This window comes from Misgurnus anguillicaudatus, chromosome 6 (assembly GCF_027580225.2).
Source record: "Misgurnus anguillicaudatus chromosome 6, ASM2758022v2, whole genome shotgun sequence".
In the NCBI taxonomy this organism is placed as follows: Eukaryota; Metazoa; Chordata; class Actinopteri; order Cypriniformes; family Cobitidae; genus Misgurnus; species Misgurnus anguillicaudatus.
The window spans coordinates 11,542,836-11,568,884 of record NC_073342.2 but is presented as its reverse complement, the minus strand read 5'-3'; the positions used below and the strand labels follow the sequence as shown (position 1 = coordinate 11,568,884).

At 50.2% G+C, this 26,049-nt stretch overlaps 1 protein-coding gene across 2 annotated transcripts in view; it reads left to right on the top strand.

Annotated features, from left to right (window-relative positions):
- The window catches only part of myo5ab (myosin VAb), a 151,484-nt gene that overhangs the window by 118,169 nt on the left and 7,266 nt on the right, over window positions 1–26,049 (top strand). Inside the window, exon 39 of one of the 2 annotated variants that reach the window (XR_012369984.1) lies at window positions 24,849–24,987. Coding sequence is in view for 1 of the 2 variants with exons in the window: in XM_073868500.1 (XP_073724601.1) it covers window positions 24,849–25,023 (175 nt within the window). In the remaining variant the exon portion in view is untranslated. Of the gene's footprint in view, window positions 1–24,848; window positions 25,024–26,049 lie in introns of those variants that run through there. The other variant, XM_073868500.1, reaches the window with a different exon arrangement.

Below are 26,049 nucleotides of genomic sequence, written 5' to 3'. Positions count from 1 at the left end.
CACAGCACACCGACGTGAAACGAGTGCAACTGGAGGAGGACAGACAACTTTCCACCTTGGACAGCAGCATATATAACCAGCATCATTGGCGCGATCTTTGAAAACGCGCTACCGGCGGAATGGATTATTTGCCAAGTCTTCCAATAACGCAAGATAAGCCATTGCACTGTGTCAAGCATTTGTCGGAGACTTCATTTATACAAATCACATGTAGAGCTTTCACAGTTACAGATACATATCACAAATAAATCATTATAATTATTTGCTGTTACCATACTGACATTAATCATTTTTAACACCTGCTTGTGGATAAAAAATAGACACTTCTTTGCTCACTGGAACAGGGTCCTATATGTAGTATCGCTATTCTACCACTAGATGCTCTGCGTACGCATACTCAGAGGTGTGCGTATATTTACACACATTTCTACGTATAAGTGCAATTTGATAAATTCCACACTTTGCGTAAAACTGTTCCTACGCACACTTTACGCACACTTCTGTGCATACGCACGTTTGATAAATGAGGCCCCTGAGCCCTCTAAGAGAGGAGATCACGAACCAGTTTACCTGTAGAATACTCAACACAGCTACCGTTGACCGCCACCTGTACGAAGAGAGAGAAAGACAGATCACAGTAACATTAAAGTGTGATTTTGTGTTCACAGCCCTGAGCCCTCTAAGAGAGGAGATCACGAACCAGTTTACCTGTAGAATACTCACCACAGCTACCGTTGACCGCCACCTGTAAGAAGAGAGAGAAAGACAGATCACAGTAACATTAAAGTGTGATTTTGTGTTCACAGCCCTGAGCCCTCTAAGAGAGGAGATCACGAACCAGTTTACCTGTAGAATACTCACCACAGCTACCGTTGACCGCCACCTGTAAGAAGAGAGAGAAAGACAGATCACAGTAACATTTAAAGTGTGATTTTTTGTCCACAGCCCTGAGCCCTCTAAGAGAGGAGATCACGAGCCAGCTCACCTGTAGAATACTCACCACAGCTACTGTTGACAGCCACCTGCAAGAAGAGCGAGAGAGAGAGAGAGAGAGATCACGGTAATAGTGAAGTGTGATTTGTGTTCATAGACTCGAACCCTCCGAGCGAGGAGACCACGAGTAGGCTACCATCTCACTACTTACCAGGAGCCACTGTCGCCGGTCACCTGTAAGAAAAAGAGAAGAAGATTAATTGCAGTAACTGTCAGATTTCCATTTTGTGTTACAGCCTCGTGGAGTTCTGCCTCCAGGATACGGAGGGCGCCACGGATAGAGGAGACCCCCAAAAAGACTCTGTCCCCCTCTCCCTCTCTTACCCCTGTTTGGAGGCCAGAAGAGGCCGTTATTTTAAATTCCCCTTTTTCCCTCCTCCCCATTTACCATTTTAAATAATTTAAATAAAGTTGATTTTAATTTTACTCTTACCTTGTGTGTTTGGTCATTGGGGTGGCTTTGGGAACCTCCTCCAGGTGGAAACTAGGAAGGGGCGTGGCCCTTTAGATATCTCGGGTCCGCCCCTACCTGTGACAGATTTTGGCGTAGTTGGCAGTGTTCCACCTCGAGTTGAGCGACCAAGGTCTCCCCAATGGCCGACGACGAGTTGCCCGAAGCCCCACCCCGTGTCATGCCTGAGTTGGCCGCAGCCCCACCCCGTGTCATGCCCGTTTTCATGGGAAACCCCTGGGTACAAAAATATGGCGGTTCAGCATCAGAGGTCCGCCTGTCAGAATGGAAAGCCCAACTGGAGTACCTAGCTAGTCTCCAAGGTTTAAGTGCCGCCCAGCAGAAACAGTTCATACTAAATTCCCTAAAGGGCGAAGCGCTGCGTGAAGTACAGGCCGCCCCTGACGCTGTCCGAGCCACCGCCCAAACCATATTTCAGTTTCTCACAGAACAGTACGGTGACAACACCCCGGTTGCCGTCCTCCGAGCCCATTTTTTTAATTGTAAGCAAGGCCCCCGTCAGCCCGTTAGAGCTTTTGCCCTAAAATTACGAGAACAGTTCGCCCGTTTACAAGGGCGCCAAGATCATGGATTAGGAGATGGGGAGAATTTACTGAGAGACCAGTTTTTACTGGGGATGAGAGAAGGGCCAGTCAGGCAGAGCCTGCGAGTGCAGTTTCGGAGGGACCCCAGGCTGACGTTCGAAGATTTATGGAAGGGGGCGGTGGCTTTGGAATGTGATTAAGGAGAAGAAAAAGACTCACCGGTGTGTGCAGCCGTAAGTGGGACCACGCCAGCGGTTCCCGATACTACAGACTGGAAGCAGGCTCTAAAGCTGGAGCTCTTGAAGGATGTACGGGATCAGATGTCGGAGCTATCCAAGACGTTGTTGGGTGAACTACGGAGTGGGCAGCCAAGAGAAGAGGTGAGATCTGCCCCCCGGCATCGGATGTACTCAGAAGGAGGCCAGGATCCAGTCAGACGTCCCAACCGGCCTAATCGGCCTCGATCCGAGTGGGATGAGCAAGGGCGGCCAATCTGTAATCATTGTCGGGGCAATGTGGGCCTCGAAGAGCATCGGAAGGGGGTTTTTAGGTCGACCGGCCACAGTGGGTCGTGTGGCCGGGACCCCCGTGGAAGACCCGTCTGGAGGAAATGGGACCAAGAACAGCATGATAGGGCATAGCCCAGTGGTGGATGTACAGGTATGTGGTACCAAGATTCGGTGCCTTGTTGACACGGGCTCACAGGTTACCTTGTTTTCCGAGAGCCTATCCCATGAAGTGTTTGGGGAGCCAGATGCGGGCGAAGTGGAGACCCCCTGGCTTACCTTGAGAGGGGCCAATGGCCTGAAAATTCTGTACATTGGCTATCGACTGGCAGACTTTGAGATACATGGCATAAAGGTGCCCCAGAAGGGAGTGATTATCGTTAAAGACCATTGTTTAGGTGCACACCGGGCTCTCCTAGGAATGAATGTGCGCTCCGAATGCTGGGAGGAGCTTTTTCGGGCAAGGCCCGTTCAGAGATTCCCGTTGGCCGAACGTCCCGAGTGGGAGCAAGTGGTTGCCGATTGCCGACGGATCCAGATGACCAAGGTCCGGAGGGACCGTGAAGATGCAGTACGTGTGAGTTGCCGCTATGCGGTATCAGTGCCGGCCAGGAGTGAGCCCATCGTGTGGGCCCGGGTTCGCCCCGAGAAGAGCACCCTGGAGACTGGGTGCTGGTCGAACCTCATGTGGAATGCCAACAGGTGGAAGTGGCTAGAAGCCTGGCTGTGGTCCAACGAGGGAAAGTTCCAGTGAAGGTGCGTAACGAAAATCCTTACGCCGTACAATTATATCGACACCAGAGGCTGGCCCGTTTGACGACGATTGAACCCCATCAGATACGAGAGGGCAGTGACGTGAGTTTTCGGCAGGTTTGACCTGCTGTCGTGGAAGTGGCACTTACCCAAGTCGAGCCGACATCAAAAACCATGAGAGAAGGTATGCCTGCCCATCTAAGTGGTGAGTCCCTGCAAGGGGAGAAGTTAGATCAGGACCAGACATGGAAGTTACAGGAGCTGCTGAAGAAGTGGCAACATGTCTTCTCAGCGCACGAAGACGACTATGGGTGCACCGGGGTAGTGCAGCATAACATCCCCACAGGAGATGCGGGACCCAGTAGAGAGAGGTACCGGCCCATACCACCGACATTGTACATCGAGGTGCGTACGTTATTGCAAGGTATGCTAAGACAGGGGATCGTTCGAGAGAGCAGTAGTCCCTGGGCTGCCCCGATCGTGCTAGTGCAAAAAAAGACGGGAGCTTGGAGGTTTTGTGTCGATTATCGAAAATTAAACCATGTAACTAAAAAAGATGCTTTCCCTCTACCCAGGATCGAAGATTCCCTCGCCAGCCTGACTAAGTCAGCGTGGTACTCCACCTTGGATTTGGCCAGTGGCTATTGGCAGGTGCAGGTGGCCAAAGAGGACCGGGAGAAGGCCGCTTTTACCACCCCATTCGGCCTATATGAGTGGGACCGGATGCCCTTCGGTCTTTGCAACGCTCCAGCAACCTTCCAACGACTGATGCAGCGTTGCTTGGGAGGTCAGCTAATGGAATCAGTACTTGTATACTTGGATGATGTCGTTGTCTATTCCCCAGATTTTGAAACCCACCTGAAGCACCTGGAGCAGGTCTTCCAAGCCATGGAGAAGTACGGCTTGAAGCTGCAGCCGGAAAAGTGTCATCTACTGTGACGGGAGGTCAAGTTCCTGGGACATGTGGTCAGTGTGACAGGAGTCGCTGTGGACCCAGAGAAGGTGTCTGCAGTACGTGAGTGGAGCGTTCCGAGAACGGTGAGACAAGTACGTTCTTTTCTGGGTTTTGTGGGATACTACCGTCGCTTTATTGAAAATTTCTCAAAGATTGCCAAGCCCTTGAATCAGCTGTTGGCTGGGAGCGGTCGACCCCGAAGCCGTGGGTCACCCGCGATTGAGTGGAGTTCGGAGTGTGAGACTGCCTTTCAGACACTAAAGCAAGAGTTGTTACAGGCACCTATTCTAGCTTACGCTGACTTTACCAAACCTTTCGTCCTATACACAGATGCCAGCAACCTGGGCTTGGGGGCCGTACTAGCCCAACGACAGGAAGGGAAGGAGCGAGTGATCGCATATGCCAGCCGAAGTTTACACCAAGCGGAAAGGAATGACGCCAACTACAGTTCGTTTAAGTTGGAGCTATTAGCGTTGAAGTGGGCATTGACGGAGAAATTCAAGGACTACCTCTGGGGCGCTAAGGTAACGGTGGTGACAGACAACAACCCCCTAGTACATTTACAGATGGCGAAACTAGGGGCCGTGGAACAACGATGGGTCGCCCAGTTGGCCAACTTCGATTACCAGCTTCAGTATCGCCCTGGGCGGGAACACACCAATGCTGATGTGCTGTCACGACTCCCCGACGGAGAAGAGCAGCAGGAGATGAGGAGGCTGCCCCGAGGTCCAGAAAGGTGTATGGTGGGTGTGGTAGACGCCCCGGGGAGTCAGCCCGACGTGGTGCCGTTAGTTGGGGATGGGACCCCCAGCGTTGGAGGGAACGATAGCAGAGGGACCAAGAAACGAAAAGGATAGGTGAGTGGCTGGAACAAGCCTGTCGGCCGACGTATGCCGAACGACAGGCCCAGACGGAGTCAGGGCGGCAACTGCTGGCACAGTGGACTCGGTTGAAGTTGAGAGAGGGAGTGCTTTGCAGGAGCAGTCGAGACCCAGGGACGGGCGAGGAGATCAGCCAGGTAGTCGTGCCCGAAGCATCTGATTGCAGCATACCACGATCAGCTAGGTCACCAGGGCGAGCAGAGGACAACATCTCTGTTACGGAGACACTTCTACTGGCCAAGATTAGAAGCATCGGTGAGTACGTTCATCCGGGCCTGCCCCAGGTGCACCCTATTCAAGTCCAGACAGGAAGCCCGGGCTCCGATGATCCCCATTCACGCCAGGGCTCCACTTCACATCTATGCAATGGATTTCCTGATGCTGGGCCGACCCATGGACCGCTACCAAAATATTCTTGTAGTAACCGACCTATTTACAAAGTATGCTTGGGCCATTCCTACTCTGGACCAGACAGCGAACACCACAGCCCCTCTGTGGAGGGCGGTCCTTCAACCCTTTGGGTGTCCTGAATTTCTACACTCTGATCAATGGGCAAACTTCGAATCAAGGGTGATTAGAGAGCTGTGCCAGCTGTACGGTTGCACCAAAACCCATACGACATCTTACCACCCCCAGGGAAACGGAAACTGCGAGAGGTTCAATCAGACCTTACTGGGGTTGCTGGGGACCCTGGACCAAGAACGTCGAGATGATTGGGTGAGTGCTCTACCAAATCTAGTACAAGCATACAATAACAGCGTGCACAGCACCACGGGGTACGCCCCTGCCTATTTGATGTTTGGCAAACACATTCGGATGCCGACGGACTTGATGCTGGGGGTCGCGGCAGACGAGGAGGAAATGAGCCGGACAGAGTGGGTAGGACGACACCACCAACGCCTGCACTTTGCCTACGAGAAAGTCTCGAAGCGGATATGGGCTGCTGGTGAAAGAAATAAGAGGCTGTACGACCGAACGGCCCGAGAGGCCCCCCTCCTACCAGGTGAGAGAGTCCTAGTACGGGACAACCGACGGCAAGGGAAGGGGAAGTTAAGTGACCGGTGGGAGACGATTCCGTATGTGGTGCAGAGCCAGCAGCGGCCGGGACAGCCAGTGTACACCATCCGGCCGGAAGGAAAGGGCGGACCCAGCCGGGTGGTTCATCGCAATATGATTCGTCCATGTCCGAACTATCCTAGCCCCGTAGAAGAGGAAGCTCCAAAGGAGCCAGCGGACGCAGCCCCGTGGATTGGAGGATGGGCTGTGGTTCCGAGGGAACAGGTAATTGTGCCAGCACAAGCCATTCCGAGGGAACACGGGGAGGGACCAGCTAGAGACGAGCCTGACTCACCCCCCAGGAGATCGCAACGCCTGGTCATAGTTTACCTGTTCATAGTTGTGTATGCACCACCGTTGGATGCCAGTGAGTGGGTTTAGAGCTATCCAGGAGGAAAATCAGCTAACGGGAGAGCTAGAGTGACGAAGGGGGAGAGAAAGTGTGATCACCCACTGTGAGTATAACAAATCATTATACGGAAATACAGATTTTCAAGATCTCCATACTTAACGTGCAGAGTGAGTTTTAAACCTTGAAGATTAGCGGCCCCATCGCGGAGTTGAGTGGTGGGCGAGCCGGGAGCATAGCATCAGCGGAAAAAGGGGTCATTGCAACAGCTATACTTCCTATCTTGGACCTTCGTCTTTTGGAAAAAGCCCCGCAGCCTCCCCCGGCCGACTCCCGACGATCCCAACCTGACCTTGTTGTTTCACTAAAGTGTGCTGTGGGTGAGTTTGGACTTTTAGAGCGAGTGTATTCACATGATTGTATTGCAGTGGAGTGCTGTGTGCCCGTTGTCAGGAGTCTATAGAGGTTGAAGTCGGCCACACCAGATCGAGGGAAGGAGCCGTGCGGCAGATGAAGTGTCCAGCTAACTCAGGCTGTTTTGTGACCCAGTGAGGAGACCAAGAGGCATTAAAAGGTCCCCGAAGTAAAGCAACGTGTAGCCTGGTGGCGACGGTAGAAAACCGTTAGAGCTTTTGCCCTAAAATTACGAGAACAGTTCGCCCGTTTACAAGGGCGCCAAGATCATGGATTAGGAGATGGGGAGAATTTACTGAGAGACCAGTTTTTACTGGGGATGAGAGAAGGGCCAGTCAGGCAGAGCCTGCGAGTGCAGTTTCGGAGGGACCCCAGGCTGACGTTCGAAGATTTATGGAAGGAGGCGGTGGCTTTGGAATGTGATGAAGGGGAAGAAAAAGACTCACCGGTGTGTGCAGCCGTAAGTGGGACCACGCCAGCGGTTCCCGATACTACAGACTGGAAGCAGGCTCTAAAGCTGGAGCTCTTGAAGGATGTACGGGATCAGATGTCGGAGCTATCCAAGACGTTGTTGGGTGAACTACGGAGTGGGGAGCCAAGAGAAGAGGTGAGATCTGCCCCCCCGGCATCGGATGTACTCAGAAGGAGGCCAGGATCCAGTCAGACGTCCCAACCGGCCTAATCGGCCTCGATCCGAGTGGGATGAGCAAGGGCGGCCAATCTGTAATCATTGTCGAGGCAATGTGGGCCTCGAAGAGCATCGGAAGGGGGTTTTTAGGTCGACCGGCCACAGTGGGTCGTGTGGCCGGGACCCCCGTGGAAGACCCGTCTGGAGGAAATGGGACCAAGAACAGCATGATAGGGCATAGCCCAGTGGTGGATGTACAGGTATGTGGTACCAAGATTCGGTGCCTTGTTGACACGGGCTCACAGGTTACCTTGTTTTCCGAGAGCCTATCCCATGAAGTGTTTGGGGAGCCAGATGCGGGCGAAGTGGAGACCCCCTGGCTTACCTTGAGAGGGGCCAATGGCCTGAAAAATCCGTACATTGGCTATCGACTGGCAGACTTGGAGATACATGGCATAAAGGTGCCCCAGAAGGGAGTGATTATCGTTAAAGACCATTGTTTAGGTGCACACCGGGCTCTCCTAGGAATGAATGTGCGCTCCGAATGCTGGGAGGAGCTTTTTCGGGCAAGGCCCGTTCAGAGATTCCCGTTGGCCGAACGTCCCGAGTGGGAGCAAGTGGTTGCCGATTGCCGACGGATCCAGATGACCAGGGTCCGAAGGGACCGGGAAGATGCAGGACGAGTGATTTGCCGGTATGCAGTATCGGTGCCGGCCAAGAATGAGGCCATAGTGTGGGCCCAGGTTCCGCCCCGAGAAGAGCACCCTGGAGATTGGGTGCTGGTCGAACCTCATGTGGAATGCCAACAGGTGGAAGTGGCTAGAAGCCTGGCTGTGGTCCAACGAGGGAGAGTTCCAGTGAAGGTGCGTAACGAAAATCCTTACGCCGTACAATTATATCGACACCAGAGGCTGGCCCGTTTGACGACGATTGAACCCCATCAGATACGAGAGGGCAGTGACGTGAGTTTTTGGCAGGTTTGACCTGCTGTCGTGGAAGTGGCACTTACCCAAGTCGAGCCGACATCAAAAACCATGAGAGAAGGTATGCCTGCCCATCTGAGTGGTGAGTCCCTGCAAGGGGAGAAGTTAGATCAGGACCAGACATGGAAGTTACAGGAGCTGCTGAAGAAGTGGCAACATGTCTTCTCAGCGCACGAAGACGACTATGGGTGCACCGGGGTAGTGCAGCATAACATCCCCACAGGAGATGCGGGACCCAGTAGAGAGAGGTACCGGCCCATACCACCGACATTGTACATCGAGGTGCGTACGTTATTGCAAGGTATGCTAAGACAGGGGATCGTTCGAGAGAGCAGTAGTCCCTGGGCTGCCCCGATCGTGCTAGTGCAAAAAAAGACGGGAGCTTGGAGGTTTTGTGTCGATTATCGAAAATTAAATCATGTAACTAAAAAAGATGCTTTCCCTCTACCCAGGATCGAAGATTCCCTCGCCAGCCTGACTAAGTCAGCTTGGTACTCCACCTTGGATTTGGCCAGTGGCTATTGGCAGGTGCAGGTGGCCAAAGAGGACCGGGAGAAGGCCGCTTTTACCACCCCATTCGGCCTATATGAGTGGGAACGGATACCCTTCGGTCTTTGCAACGCTCCAGCGACCTTCCAGCGACTGATGCAGCGTTGCTTGGGAGGTCAGCTAATGGAATCAGTACTTGTATACTTGGATGATGTCGTTGTCTGTTCCCCAGATTTTGAAACCCACCTGAAGCACCTGGAGCAGGTCTTCCAAGCCATGGAGAAGTACGGCTTGAAGCTGCAGCCGGAAAAGTGTCATCTACTGCGACGGGAGGTCAAGTTCCTGGGACATGTGGTCAGTGTGACAGGAGTCGCTGTGGACCCAGAGAAGGTGTCTGCAGTACGTGAGTGGAGCGTTCCGAGAACGGTGAGACAAGTACGTTCTTTTCTGGGTTTTGTGGGATACTACCGTCGCTTTATTGAAAATTTCTCAAAGATTGCCAAGCCCTTGAATCAGCTGTTGGCTGGGACCGGTCGACCCCGAGGCCGTGGGTCACCTGCGATTGAGTGGAGTTCGGAGTGTGAGACTGCCTTTCAGACACTAAAGCAAGAGTTGTTACAGGCACCTATTCTAGCTTACGCTGACTTTACCAAACCTTTTATCCTCTACACAGATGCCAGTAACCTGGGCTTGGGGGCCGTACTGGCCCAGCAACAGGAGGGAGCGGAGCGAGTAATCGCATATGCCAGTCGCAGCTTACACCCCGCAGAAAGAAATGATGCTAACTACAGTTCTTTCAAGTTGGAGCTATTAGCGTTGAAGTGGGCATTGACGGAGAAATTCAAGGACTACCTCTGGGGCGCTAAGGTAACGGTGGTGACAGACAACAACCCCCTAGTACATTTACAGATGGCGAAACTAGGGGCCATGGAACAACGATGGGTCGCCCAGTTGGCAAATTTCGATTACCAACTTCAGTATCGCCTTGGACGGGAACATACCAACGCGGATGTATTGTCACAACTCCCCGACGGAGAAGAGCAGCAGGAGATGAGGAGGCTGCCCCGAGGTCCAGAAAGGTGTATGGTGGGTGTGGTAGACGCCCCGGGGAGTCAGCCCGACGTGGTGCCGTTAGTTGGGGATGGGACCCCCAGCGTTGGAGGGAACGATAGCAGAGGGACCAAGAAACGAAAAGGATAGGTGAGTGGCTGGAACAAGCCTGTCGGCCGACGTATGCCGAACAACAAGCCCAGACGGAGTCAGGGCGGCAACTGCTGGCACAGTGGACTCGGTTGAAGTTGAGAGAGGGAGTGCTTTGCAGGAGCAGTCGAGACCCAGGGACGGGCGAGGAGATCAGCCAGGTAGTCGTGCCCGAAGCATCTGATTGCAGCATACCACGATCAGCTAGGTCACCAGGGCGAGCAGAGGACAACATCTCTGTTACGGAGACACTTCTACTGGCCAAGATTAGAAGCATCGGTGAGTACGTTCATCCGGGCCTGCCCCAGGTGCACCCTATTCAAGTCCAGACAGGAAGCCCGGGCTCCGATGATCCCCATTCACGCCAGGGCTCCACTTCACATCCATGCGATGGATTTCCTGATGCTGGGCCGACCCATGGACCGCTACCAAAATATTCTTGTGGTAACCGACCTATTTACAAAGTATGCTTGGGCCATTCCTACCCTGGACCAGACAGCGAACACCACAGCCACGGCTCTGTGGAGGGTGGTCCTTCAACCCTTTGGGTGTCCTGAATTTCTACACTCTGATCAATGGGCAAACTTCGAATCAAGGGTGATTAGAGAGCTGTGCCAGCTGTACGGTTGCACCAAAACCCATACGACATCTTACCACCCCCAGGGAAACGGAAACTGCGAGAGGTTCAATCAGACCTTACTGGGGTTGCTGGGGACCCTGGACCAAGAACGTCGAGATGATTGGGTGAGTGCTCTACCAAATCTAGTACAAGCATACAATAACAGCGTGCACAGCACCACGGGGTACGCCCCTGCCTATTTGATGTTTGGCAAACACATTCGGATGCCGACGGACTTGATGCTGGGGGTCGCGGCAGACGAGGAGGAAATGAGCCGGACAGAGTGGGTAGGACGACACCACCAACGCCTGCACTTTGCCTACGAGAAAGTCTCGAAGCGGATATGGGCTTCTGGTGAAAGAAATAAGAAGCTGTACGATCGAACAGCCCGAGACGCCCCCCTTCTACCAGGTGAGAGAGTCCTGGTAAGGGACAACCGACGACAAGGGAAGGGGAAGTTGAGTGACCGATGGGAGAGGATTCCCTATGTGGTGCAAGGCCAGCAGCGGCCGGGGCAGCCGGTGTATACCATCCGGCCGGAAGGAAAGGGCGGACCCAGCCGGGTGGTTCATCGCAATATGATTCGTCCATGTCCAAACTATCCTAGCCCCGTAGAAGAGGAAGCTCCAAAGGAGCCAGCGGACGCAGCCCCGTGGATTGGAGGATGGGCTGTGGTTCCGAGGGAACAGGTAATTGTGCCAGCACAAGCCATTCCGAGGGAACACGGGGAGGGACCAGCTAGAGACGAGCCTGACTCACCCCCCAGGAGAACGCAACGCCTGTTCATAGTTCACCTGTTCATAGTTGTGTATACACCACCGTTGGATGCCGCTAATCTTCAAGGTTTAAAGCTAATCAGCTAACGGGAGAGCTAGAGTGACGAAGGGAGAGAGAAAGTGTGATCACCCACTGTGAGTATAACAAATCATTATACGGAAATACAGATTTTCAAGATCTCCATACTTAACGTGCAGAGTGAGTTTTAAACCTTGAAGATTAGCGGCCCCATCGCGGAGTTGAGTGGTGGGCGAGCCGGGAGCATAGCATCAGCGGAAAAAGGGGTCATTGCAACAGCTATACTTCCTATCTTGGACCTTCGTCTTTCGGAAAAAGCCCCGCAGCCTCCCCCGGCCGACTCCCGACGATCCCAACCTGACCTTGTTGTTTCACTAAAGTGTGCTGTGGGTGAGTTTGGACTTTTAGAGCGAGTGTATTCACATGATTGTATTGCAGTGGAGTGCTGTGTGCCCGTTGTCAGGAGTCTATAGAGGTTGAAGTCGGCCACACCAGATCGAGGGAAGGAGCCGTGCGGCAGATGAAGTGTCCAGCTAACTCAGGCTGTTTTGTGACCCAGTGAGGAGACCAAGAGGCATTACAAGGTCCCCGAAATAAAGCAACGTGTAGCCTGGTGGCGACGGTAGAAAGGGTGCAGGAAATCTGGGCCTGACGTGAGTACCATTAAAGTTTTGGTGTATATGTAAATGAAGTTACCATATTGTGGAAGTCCGGTTATTTAATAACTTACCTGTCACAGAGCCTCTCCAAAGGTGCGCCCCTGTCCAGAGCTCCGAGTTTCCACATACAGGAGGGAGAGGGCAGCGTTCGGCTCGGCAGTGACAGCATCGAACTCCCCGGGCATAACCAGCGCCTGAAAAGGGAAGCAACGTACCAACTACTCACCCAAATACCACGTATCAGTGCTTGTAAAACGCCCGACACATCAGCTACCGTTGACCGCCACCTGTAAGAAGAGAGAGAAAGACAGATCACAGTAACATTAAAGTGTGATTTTGTGTTCACAGCCCTGGGGACTCATTTATCAACATTGCGTAGAAAATGTTCTATATTTGTACCTACGAATGAAATTTAGAATGTGCCTAAGTACAAAAAAATCGGGATTTATCAAACGTGCGCACGTGGTTCGTACGCACATCAGTAAGTAATCCTTGATGATAAATCCCACTTGTTCTTAAGCACCATGCTCGTGCACGTTCATAGTCATTTGCATTCCGAAACGCCTCCAATGAACCATATATGGTGACAACACCTCCCGTTACAGTGGGGCAAAAAAGTATTTAGTCAACCACCAATTGTGCAAGTTCTCCCACTTAAAAAGATGAGAGAGGCCTGTAATTTTCATCATAGGTACACTTCAACTATGAGAGACAAAATGAGGAAAAAAATCCAGAGAATCACATTGTCTGATTTTTTGAGAATTTATTTGCGATTTATGGTGGAAAATAAGTATTTGGTCAATAACAAAAAAGCAAGATTTCTTTCTCTCACAGACCTGTAACTTCTTCTTTAAGAGGATCCTCTGTCCTCCACTTGTTACCTGTATTAATGGCACCTGTTTGAACTTGTTAGCAGTATAAAAGACACCTGTCCACAACCTAAAACAGTCAGAATGCAAACTCAACTATGGCCAAGACCAAAGAGCTGTCAAAGGACACCAGAAACAAAATTGTAGACCTGCACCAGGCTGGGAAGACTGAATCTGCAATAGGTAAGCAGCTTGGTGTGAAGAAATCAACTGTGAGAGCAATTATTAGAAAATGAAAGACATACAAGAACACTGATAATGTCCCTCGATCTGGGGCTCCACGCAAGATCTCATCCCGTAGGGTAAAAATTATCACCAGAATGGTGAGCAAAAATCCCAGAACCACATGGGGGAACCTAGTGAATGACCTGCAGAGAGCTGGGACCAAAGTAACAAAGGCTACCATCAGTAACACACTATGCAGCCAGGGACTCAATTCCTGCAGTGCCAGATGTGTCCACCTGCTTAAGCCAGTACATGTTCGGACCCGTCTGAAGTTTGCTAGAGAGCATTTGGATGATCCAGAAGAAGAGTGGGAGAATGTCATATGGTCAGATGAAACCAAAACATAACTTTTAGGTAGAAACTCAACTTCTTGTGTTTGGAGGACAAAGATGCTGAGTTGCATCCAAAGAACACCATACCTACTGTGAAGCATGGGGGTGGAAACCTCATGCTTTGGGGCTGTTTTTCTGCAAAGGGACCAGGACAACTGATCCGAGTTAAGGAAAGAATGAATGGGGCCATGTATCGTGAGATTTTGACTCAAAACCTCCTTTCGTCAGCAAGGGCATTGAAGATGAAACGTGGCTGGATCTTTCAGTATGGCAGTGATCCCAAACATACCGCCCGGGCAAAGAAGGAGTGGTTTCGTAAGAATAATTTCAAGGTCCTGGAGTGGCCTAGCCAGTCTCCAGATCTCAACCCCATAGAAAATCTTTGGAGGGAGTTGAAAATCTGAGTTGCCCAGCGACAGCCCTAAAACATCACTGCTCTAGAGGAGATCTGCATGGAGGAATGGGCCAAACTACCAGCAACAATATGTAAAAAACTTGTGGAGACTTACAGAAAACGTTTGATCTCTGTCATTGCCAACAAAGGGTATATAACAAAGTATTGACATAAACTTTTGTTATTGACCAAATACTTATTTTTCACCATAATTTACAAATAAATTCTTAAAAAATCAGACAATGTAATTTTCTGGATTTTTTTTCTCATTTTGTCTCTCATAGTTGACGTGTACCTTTGACAAAAATTACAGGCCTCTCTCATCTTTTTAAGTGTGAGAACTTGAACAATTGGTAGCTGACTAAATACTTTTTTGCCCCACTGTATATGTCACGTGGTTGTGCTTTTTCCCTCATCGCAATAATGACAAAGAGAGCGTAAAAGAGGAATTTTACAGACACAGAAATTGAGTTACTGGTGGATGAGGTTAAATCCTAATAACACATCCTGTTTGGTTTACTTAGTGCGGGAGGAATGACTAACAAAAAACAAATCTACATGGGAACATGTTACCAGTGAGTTTAATTCCGTTGAATATGAGGAGAGAACACTTCCAGAAATAAAAAAGTGGTTGACATTAAATTATCAGCAAAAAAAAAAAAACGCGTCACAGCACACCGACGTGAAACGAGTGCAACTGGAGGAGGACAGACAACTTTCCACCTTGGACAGCGGCATATATAGCCGGCGTCGTTGGCGCGATCTTTGAAAACGCGCTACCGGCGGAATGGATTATTTGCCAAGTCTTCCAATAACGCAAGATAAGCCATTGCACTGTGTCAAGCATTTGTCGGAGACTTCATTTATACAAATCACATGTAGAGCTTTCACAGTTACAGATACATATCACAAATAAATCATTATAATTATTTGCTGTTGCCATGCTGACATTGATCATTTTTGACGCCTGCTTGTGGATGGAGGATGGACGCTTCTTTGCTCACTGGAACGGGGTCCTATATGTAGTATCGCTATTCTACCACTAGATGCTCTGCGTACGCATACTCAGAGGTGTGCGTATATTTACACACATTTCTACGTATAAGTGCAATTTGATAAATTCCACACTTTGCGTAAAACTGTTCCTACGCACACTTTACGCACACTTCTGTGCATACGCACGTTTGATAAATGAGGCCCCTGAGCCCTCTAAGAGAGGAGATCACGAACCAGTTTACCTGTAGAATACTCAACACAGCTACCGTTGACCGCCACCTGTACGAAGAGAGAGAAAGACAGATCACAGTAACATTAAAGTGTGATTTTGTGTTCACAGCCCTGAGCCCTCTAAGAGAGGAGATCACGAACCAGTTTACCTGTAGAATACTCACCACAGCTACCGTTGACCGCCACCTGTAAGAAGAGAGAGAAAGACAGATCACAGTAACATTAAAGTGTGATTTTGTGTTCACAGCCCTGAGCCCTCTAAGAGAGGAGATCACGAACCAGTTTACCTGTAGAATACTCACCAAAGCTACCGTTGACCGCCACCTGTAAGAAGAGAGAGAAAGACAGATCACAGTAACATTTAAAGTTTGATTTTATGTCCACGGCCCTGAGCCCTCTAAGAGAGGAGATCACGAGCCAGCTCACCTGTAGAATACTCACCACAGCTACTGGGGACAGCCACCTGCAAGAAGAGCGAGAGAGAGATCACGGTAATAGTGAAGTGTGATTTGTGTTCATAGACTCGAACCCTCCGAGCGAGGAGACCACGAGTAGGCTACCATCTCACTACTTACCAGGAGCCACTGTCGCCGGTCACCTGTAAGAAAAAGAGAAGAAGATTAATTGCAGTAACTGTCAGATTTCCATTTTGTGTTACAGCCTCGTGGAGTTCTGCCTCCAGGATACGGAGGGCGCCACGGATAGAGGAGACCCCCAAAAAGACTCTGTCCCCCTCTCCCTCTCTTACCCCTGTTTGGAGGCCAGAAGAGGCCGTTATTTTAAATTCCCCTTTTTCCCTCCTCCCCATTTACCATTTTAAATAATTTAAATAAAGTTGATTTTAATTTTACTCTTACCTTGTGTGTTTGGTCATTGGGGTGGCTTTGGGAACCTCCTCCAGGTGGAAACTAGGAAGGGGCGTGGCCCTTTAGATATCTCGGGTCCGCCCCTACCTGTGACAGATTTTGGCGTAGTTGGCAGTGTTCCACCTCGAGTTGAGCGACCAAGGTCTCCCCAATGGCCGACGACGAGTTGCCCGAAGCCCCACCCCGTGTCATGCCTGAGTTGGCCGCAGCCCCACCCCGTGTCATGCCCGTTTTCATGGGAAACCCCTGGGTACAAAAATATGGCGGTTCAGCATCAGAGGTCCGCCTGTCAGAATGGAAAGCCCAACTGGAGTACCTAGCTAGTCTCCAAGGTTTAAGTGCCGCCCAGCAGAAACAGTTCATACTAAATTCCCTAAAGGGCGAAGCGCTGCGTGAAGTACAGGCCGCCCCTGACGCTGTCCGAGCCACCGCCCAAACCATATTTCAGTTTCTCACAGAACAGTACGGTGACAACACCCCGGTTGCCGTCCTCCGAGCCCATTTTTTTAATTGTAAGCAAGGCCCCCGTCAGCCCGTTAGAGCTTTTGCCCTAAAATTACGAGAACAGTTCGCCCGTTTACAAGGGCGCCAAGATCATGGATTAGGAGATGGGGAGAATTTACTGAGAGACCAGTTTTTACTGGGGATGAGAGAAGGGCCAGTCAGGCAGAGCCTGCGAGTGCAGTTTCGGAGGGACCCCAGGCTGACGTTCGAAGATTTATGGAAGGGGGCGGTGGCTTTGGAATGTGATTAAGGAGAAGAAAAAGACTCACCGGTGTGTGCAGCCGTAAGTGGGACCACGCCAGCGGTTCCCGATACTACAGACTGGAAGCAGGCTCTAAAGCTGGAGCTCTTGAAGGATGTACGGGATCAGATGTCGGAGCTATCCAAGACGTTGTTGGGTGAACTACGGAGTGGGCAGCCAAGAGAAGAGGTGAGATCTGCCCCCCGGCATCGGATGTACTCAGAAGGAGGCCAGGATCCAGTCAGACGTCCCAACCGGCCTAATCGGCCTCGATCCGAGTGGGATGAGCAAGGGCGGCCAATCTGTAATCATTGTCGGGGCAATGTGGGCCTCGAAGAGCATCGGAAGGGGGTTTTTAGGTCGACCGGCCACAGTGGGTCGTGTGGCCGGGACCCCCGTGGAAGACCCGTCTGGAGGAAATGGGACCAAGAACAGCATGATAGGGCATAGCCCAGTGGTGGATGTACAGGTATGTGGTACCAAGATTCGGTGCCTTGTTGACACGGGCTCACAGGTTACCTTGTTTTCCGAGAGCCTATCCCATGAAGTGTTTGGGGAGCCAGATGCGGGCGAAGTGGAGACCCCCTGGCTTACCTTGAGAGGGGCCAATGGCCTGAAAATTCTGTACATTGGCTATCGACTGGCAGACTTTGAGATACATGGCATAAAGGTGCCCCAGAAGGGAGTGATTATCGTTAAAGACCATTGTTTAGGTGCACACCGGGCTCTCCTAGGAATGAATGTGCGCTCCGAATGCTGGGAGGAGCTTTTTCGGGCAAGGCCCGTTCAGAGATTCCCGTTGGCCGAACGTCCCGAGTGGGAGCAAGTGGTTGCCGATTGCCGACGGATCCAGATGACCAGGGTCCGAAGGGACCGGGAAGATGCAGGACGAGTGATTTGCCGGTATGCAGTATCGGTGCCGGCCAAGAATGAGGCCATAGTGTGGGCCCGGGTTCGCCCCGAGAAGAGCACCCTGGAGACTGGGTGCTGGTCGAACCTCATGTGGAATGCCAACAGGTGGAAGTGGCTAGAAGCCTGGCTGTGGTCCAACGAGGGAAAGTTCCAGTGAAGGTGCGTAACGAAAATCCTTACGCCGTACAATTATATCGACACCAGAGGCTGGCCCGTTTGACGACGATTGAACCCCATCAGATACGAGAGGGCAGTGACGTGAGTTTTCGGCAGGTTTGACCTGCTGTCGTGGAAGTGGCACTTACCCAAGTCGAGCCGACATCAAAAACCATGAGAGAAGGTATGCCTGCCCATCTAAGTGGTGAGTCCCTGCAAGGGGAGAAGTTAGATCAGGACCAGACATGGAAGTTACAGGAGCTGCTGAAGAAGTGGCAACATGTCTTCTCAGCGCACGAAGACGACTATGGGTGCACCGGGGTAGTGCAGCATAACATCCCCACAGGAGATGCGGGACCCAGTAGAGAGAGGTACCGGCCCATACCACCGACATTGTACATCGAGGTGCGTACGTTATTGCAAGGTATGCTAAGACAGGGGATCGTTCGAGAGAGCAGTAGTCCCTGGGCTGCCCCGATCGTGCTAGTGCAAAAAAAGACGGGAGCTTGGAGGTTTTGTGTCGATTATCGAAAATTAAACCATGTAACTAAAAAAGATGCTTTCCCTCTACCCAGGATCGAAGATTCCCTCGCCAGCCTGACTAAGTCAGCGTGGTACTCCACCTTGGATTTGGCCAGTGGCTATTGGCAGGTGCAGGTGGCCAAAGAGGACCGGGAGAAGGCCGCTTTTACCACCCCATTCGGCCTATATGAGTGGGACCGGATGCCCTTCGGTCTTTGCAACGCTCCAGCAACCTTCCAACGACTGATGCAGCGTTGCTTGGGAGGTCAGCTAATGGAATCAGTACTTGTATACTTGGATGATGTCGTTGTCTATTCCCCAGATTTTGAAACCCACCTGAAGCACCTGGAGCAGGTCTTCCAAGCCATGGAGAAGTACGGCTTGAAGCTGCAGCCGGAAAAGTGTCATCTACTGTGACGGGAGGTCAAGTTCCTGGGACATGTGGTCAGTGTGACAGGAGTCGCTGTGGACCCAGAGAAGGTGTCTGCAGTACGTGAGTGGAGCGTTCCGAGAACGGTGAGACAAGTACGTTCTTTTCTGGGTTTTGTGGGATACTACCGTCGCTTTATTGAAAATTTCTCAAAGATTGCCAAGCCCTTGAATCAGCTGTTGGCTGGGAGCGGTCGACCCCGAAGCCGTGGGTCACCCGCGATTGAGTGGAGTTCGGAGTGTGAGACTGCCTTTCAGACACTAAAGCAAGAGTTGTTACAGGCACCTATTCTAGCTTACGCTGACTTTACCAAACCTTTTATCCTCTACACAGATGCCAGTAACCTGGGCTTGGGGGCCGTACTGGCCCAGCAACAGGAGGGAGCGGAGCGAGTAATCGCATATGCCAGCCGCAGCTTACACCCCGCAGAAAGAAATGATGCTAACTACAGTTCTTTCAAGTTGGAGCTATTAGCGTTGAAGTGGGCATTGACGGAGAAATTTAAGGATTACCTCTGGGGCGCCAAGGTAACAGTGATAACAGATAATAACCCTCTTGTGCACCTACAGACGGCAAGGCTGGGGGCCGTGGAACAACGATGGGTCGCCCAGTTGGCGAACTTCGATTATCAGCTTCAGTATCGCCTTGGACGGGAACATACCAACGCGGATGTATTGTCACGACTCCCCGACGGAGAAGAGCAGCAGGAGATGAGGAGGCTGCCCCGAGGTCCAGAAAAGTGTATGGTGGGTGTGGTAGACGCCCCGGGAAGTCAGCCTGACGTGGTGCCCCTCAGCTGGGGATGGGACCCCCGACGTTGGAAGGAACGACAACAGAGAGACCCAGAAATAAGGAAGATAGGTGAGTGGCTGGAACAAGCCTGTCGGCCGACGTATGCCGAACGACAGGCCCAGACGGAGTCAGGGCGGCAACTGCTGGCACAGTGGACTCGGTTGAAGTTGAGAGAGGGAGTGCTTTGCAGGAGCAGTCGAGACCCAGGGACGGGCGAGGAGATCAGCCAGGTAGTCGTGCCCGAAGCATCTGATTGCAGCATACCACGATCAGCTAGGTCACCAGGGCGAGCAGAGGACAACATCTCTGTTACGGAGACACTTCTACTGGCCAAGATTAGAAGCATCGGTGAGTACGTTCATCCGGGCCTGCCCCAGGTGCACCCTATTCAAGTCCAGACAGGAAGCCCGGGCTCCGATGATCCCCATTCACGCCAGGGCTCCACTTCACATCTATGCAATGGATTTCCTGATGCTGGGCCGACCCATGGACCGCTACCAAAATATTCTTGTAGTAACCGACCTATTTACAAAGTATGCTTGGGCCATTCCTACTCTGGACCAGACAGCGAACACCACAGCCCCTCTGTGGAGGGCGGTCCTTCAACCCTTTGGGTGTCCTGAATTTCTACACTCTGATCAATGGGCAAACTTCGAATCAAGGGTGATTAGAGAGCTGTGCCAGCTGTACGGTTGCACCAAAACCCATACGACATCTTACCACCCCCAGGGAAACGGAAACTGCGAGAGGTTCAATCAGACCTTACTGGGGTTGCTGGGGACCCTGGACCAAGAACGTCGAGATGATTGGGTGAGTGCTCTACCAAATCTAGTACAAGCATACAATAACAGCGTGCACAGCACCACGGGGTACGCCCCTGCCTATTTGATGTTTGGCAAACACATTCGGATGCCGACGGACTTGATGCTGGGGGTCGCGGCAGACGAGGAGGAAATGAGCCGGACAGAGTGGGTAGGACGACACCACCAACGCCTGCACTTTGCCTACGAGAAAGTCTCGAAGCGGATATGGGCTGCTGGTGAAAGAAATAAGAAGCTGTACGACCGAACGGCCCGAGAGGCCCCCCTCCTACCAGGTGAGAGAGTCCTAGTACGGGACAACCGACGGCAAGGGAAGGGGAAGTTAAGTGACCGGTGGGAGACGATTCCGTATGTGGTGCAGAGCCAGCAGCGGCCGGGACAGCCGGTGTAAACCATCCGGCCGGAAGGAAAGGGCGGACCCAGCCGGGTGGTTCATCGCAATATGATTCGTCCATGTCCGAACTATCCTAGCCCCGTAGAAGAGGAAGCTCCAAAGGAGCCAGCGGACGCAGCCCCGTGGATTGGAGGATGGGCTGTGGTTCCGAGGGAACAGGTAATTGTGCCAGCACAAGCCATTCCGAGGGAACACGGGGAGGGACCAGCTAGAGACGAGCCTGACTCACCCCCCAGGAGATCGCAACGCCTGGTCATAGTTTACCTGTTCATAGTTGTGTATACACCACCGTTGGATGCCAGCGAGTGGGTTTAGAGCTATCCAGGAGGAAAATCAGCTAACGGGAGAGCTAGAGTGACGAAGGGAGAGAGAAAGTGTGATCACCCACTGTGAGTATAACAAATCATTATACGGAAATACAGATTTTCAAGATCTCCATACTTAACGTGCAGAGTGAGTTTTAAACCTTGAAGATTAGCGGCCCCATCGCGGAGTTGAGTGGTGGGCGAGCCGGGAGCATAGCATCAGCGGAAAAAGGGGTCATTGCAACAGCTATACTTCCTATCTTGGACCTTCGTCTTTTGGAAAAAGCCCCGCAGCCTCCCCCGGCCGACTCCCGACGATCCCAACCTGACCTTGTTGTTTCACTAAAGTGTGCTGTGGGTGAGTTTGGACTTTTAGAGCGAGTGTATTCACATGATTGTATTGCAGTGGAGTGCTGTGTGCCCGTTGTCAGGAGTCTATAGAGGTTGAAGTCGGCCACACCAGATCGAGGGAAGGAGCCGTGCGGCAGATGAAGTGTCCAGCTAACTCAGGCTGTTTTGTGAACCAGTGAGGAGACCAAGAGGCATTACAAGGTCCCCGAAGTAAAGCAACGTGTAGCCTGGTGGCGACGGTAGAAAGGGTGCAGGAAATCTGGGCCTGACGTGAGTACCATTAAAGTTTTGGTGTATATGTAAATGAAGTTACCATATTGTGGAAGTCTGGTTATTTAAAAACTTACCTGTCACAGAGCCTCTCCAAAGGTGCGCCCTGTCCAGAGCTCCGAGTTTCCACATACAGGAGGGAGAGGGCAGCGTTCGGCTCGGCAGTGACAGCATCGAACTCCCCGGGCATAACCAGCGCCTGAAAAGGGAAGCAACGTACCAACTACTCACCCGAATACCACGTATCAGTGCTTGTAAAACGCCCGACACATCAGCTACCGTTGACCGCCACCTGTAAGAAGAGAGAGAAAGACAGATCACAGTAACATTAAAGTGTGATTTTGTGTTCACAGCCCTGGGGACTCATTTATCAACATTGCGTAAAAAATTTTCTATATTTGTACCTACGAATGAAATTTAGAATGTGCCTAAGTACAAAAAAATCGGGATTTATCAAACGTGCGCACGTGGTTCGTACGCACATCAGTAAGTAATCCTTGATGATAAATCCCACTTGTTCTTAAGCACCATGCTCGTGCACGTTCATAGTCATTTGCATTCCGAAACGCCTCCAATGAACCATATATGGTGACAACACCTCCCGTTATATGTCACGTGGTTGTGCTTTTTCCCTCATCGCAATAATGACAAAGAGAGCGTAAAAGAGGAATTTTACAGACACAGAAATTGAGTTACTGGTGGATGAGGTTAAATCCTAATAACACATCCTGTTTGGTTTACTTAGTGCGGGAGGAATGACTAACAAAAAACAAATCTACATGGGAACATGTTACCAGTGAGTTTAATTCCGTTGAATATGAGGAGAGAACACTTCCAGAAATAAAAAAGTGGTTGACATTAAATTATCAGCAAAAAAAAAAAAAACGCGTCACAGCACACCGACGTGAAACGAGTGCAACTGGAGGAGGACAGACAACTTTCCACCTTGGACAGCAGCATATATAACCAGCATCATTGGCGCGATCTTTGAAAACGCGCTACCGGCGGAATGGATTATTTGCCAAGTCTTCCAATAACGCAAGATAAGCCATTGCACTGTGTCAAGCATTTGTCGGAGACTTCATTTATACAAATCACATGTAGAGCTTTTACAGATACAGATACATCGGCCACACCAGATCGAGGGAAGGAGCCGTGCGGCAGATGAAGTGTCCAGCTAACTCAGGCTGTTTTGTGAACCAGTGAGGAGACCAAGAGGCATTACAAGGTCCCCGAAGTAAAGCAACGTGTAGCCTGGTGGCGACGGTAGAAAGGGTGCAGGAAATCTGGGCCTGACGTGAGTACCATTAAAGTTTTGGTGTATATGTAAATGAAGTTACCATATTCATTCACCATCATTGGCGCGATCTTTGAAAACGCGCTACCGGCGGAATGGATTATTTGCCAAGTCTTCCAATAACGCAAGATAAGCCATTGCACTGTGTCAAGCATTTGTCGGAGACTTCATTTATACAAATCACATGTAGAGCTTTTACAGATACAGATACATATCACAAATAAATCATTATAATTATTTGCTGTTACCATACTGACATTAATCATTTTTAACACCTGCTTGTGGATAAAAAATAGACACTTCTTTGCTCACTGGAACAGGGTCCTATATGTAGTATCGCTATTCTACCACTAGAAGCTCTGCGTACGCATACTCAGAGGTGTGCGTATATTTACACACATTTCTACGTATAAGTGCAATTTGATAAATTCCACACTTTGCGTAAAACTGTTCCTACGCACACTTTACGCACACTTCTGTGCGTACGCACGTTTGATAAATGAGGCCCCTGAGCCCTCTAAGAGAGGAGATCACGAACCAGTTTACCTGTAGAATACTCAACACAGCTACCGTTGACCGCCACCTGTACGAAGAGAGAGAAAGACAGATCACAGCAACATTAAAGTGTGATTTTGTGTTCACAGCCCTGAGCCCTCTAAGAGAGGAGATCACGAACCAGTTTACCTGTAGAATACTCACCACAGCTACCGTTGACCGCCACCTGTAAGAAGAGAGAGAAAGACAGATCACAGTAACATTAAAGTGTGATTTTGTGTTCACAGCCCTGAGCCCTCTAAGAGAGGAGATCACGAACCAGTTTACCTGTAGAATACTCACCACAGCTACCGTTGACCGCCACCTGTAAGAAGAGAGAGAAAGACAGATCACAGTAACATTTAAAGTGTGATTTTTTGTCCACAGCCCTGAGCCCTCTAAGAGAGGAGATCACGAGCCAGCTCACCTGTAGAATACTTACCACAGCTACTGTTGACAGCCACCTGCAAGAAGAGCGAGCGAGAGAGAGAGAGATCACGGTAATAGTGAAGTGTGATTTGTGTTCATAGACTCGAACCCTCCGAGCGAGGAGACCACGAGTAGGCTACCATCTCACTACTTACCAGGAGCCACTGTCGCCGGTCACCTGTAAGAAAAAGAGAAGAAGATTAATTGCAGTAACTGTCAGATTTCCATTTTGTGTTACAACCTCGTGGAGTTCTGCCTCCAGGATACGGAGGGCGCAACGGATAGAGGAGACCCCCAAAAAGACTCTGTCACCCTCTCCCTCTCTTACCCCTGTTTGGAGGCCAGAAGAGGCCGTTATTTTAAATTCCCCTTTTTCCCTCCTCCCCATTTTCCATTTTAAATAATTTAAATGAAGTTGATTTTAATTTTCTTCTTACCTTGTGTGTTTGGTCATTGGGGTGGCTTTGGGAACCTCCTCGAGGTGGAAACTAGGAAGGGGCGTGGCCCTTTAGATATCTCGGGTCCGCCCCTACCTGTGACATTTGTCATGCCGGGAAGCCCCGCCCACAGTGACCCAGTATACACATTTAATATACAGTTGTGTGTGGCTTGATTTTAGACCCATATGTGATTTTGTGACTTTATGGTTTCATCTTGTATGCTTAAATTTTCTCTCTCTCTCTCTCCCTCTCTTTTATCAGGTATAATGTATGTCAGTTAGAGGAGTGGGCTATGGATAAAGACCTTCAGGGCAGTGGAGCTCGTGAGAGTTTGGAGCCTCTCATCCAGGCCGCTCAACTTCTGCAGATCAAAAAGAAAAGCCAAGATGATGCTGAGGCCATCTGTACCATGTGTACAGCTCTCACAACACAACAGGTGAGTGTGTAGATGCTTTTTTACAGCCTCTCAAATGTTTTTCAGTACTGATGTGTGTCTGTTTCAGGCCCGGCGCCACGAGGGGGCAAAAGGGGGCATTGCCCCCTCAGATCTGATTTGTGCCCCCTCTGTTTTATTTTTGTATTCATGGTTACAAATAAAACTTTCATCCTTTTGATTTAAATAATAATTTAACCGTATCCCCATATGGGTAGAATGTTCAGTGACGTGACATTACTATCAGATTCAAATGTCTTTCGCGTTGGTTGATGCTGAGCCAGATGGACCAGCTCAGCGCTGTCATATATCAACACTATGCATGTGTTTTCAACCTCATAATGTTTATTTTAGATTTCAGACATTTAAATACACATAAGCACTGGTAAAACAATAGCCTATAGTTTGTAAAATACACCCTGATGTCTGTGGAAGCAGCAATACAAATATATTCAAAAAAGATAATAATTTGCAAATAATAAATACAATTTTTTTTCAAATAATAATAATTTGCCGACGTGTGTTATTCATATCAGACAAACACAGTGGACGCAACTATAAAGTTTACTCTATTGTTATAAAGGTTATAATGATACCTGTTTGAAAGACGGAGATGCGCTATTAACAGAGCGAGGCCAGAGACGAACGTGCTCTTAAACAGGAAATAATATATGGAATAATTTGTGCATCTTTGAATAACTGTAAGAATACATTTCCTTTAAATATCATTTTTGTCATATAAAGTTCTAAGAGATAATAATGTTTTATCCACTTTTATTGCTTATTTAAACTTGCGGTTAACAGCGTGTTTGGGCATTTAGCCTACCTCAGAGTTTATTTCAGTAATATTGCTGTTTTTCCGGTAGCCTAATAATAATACAGTTTACACGTCAATCCTGCTTCCTTGTTTGTGTGTTCATTCATTTCATTATGCTGTTATGTTAAGTTATAGCCTATGTGGATATTTATTGCCATATGAGACGTCCATTGCCGTATATACATTGTCTCGTTTAATATTCAAATAATTTG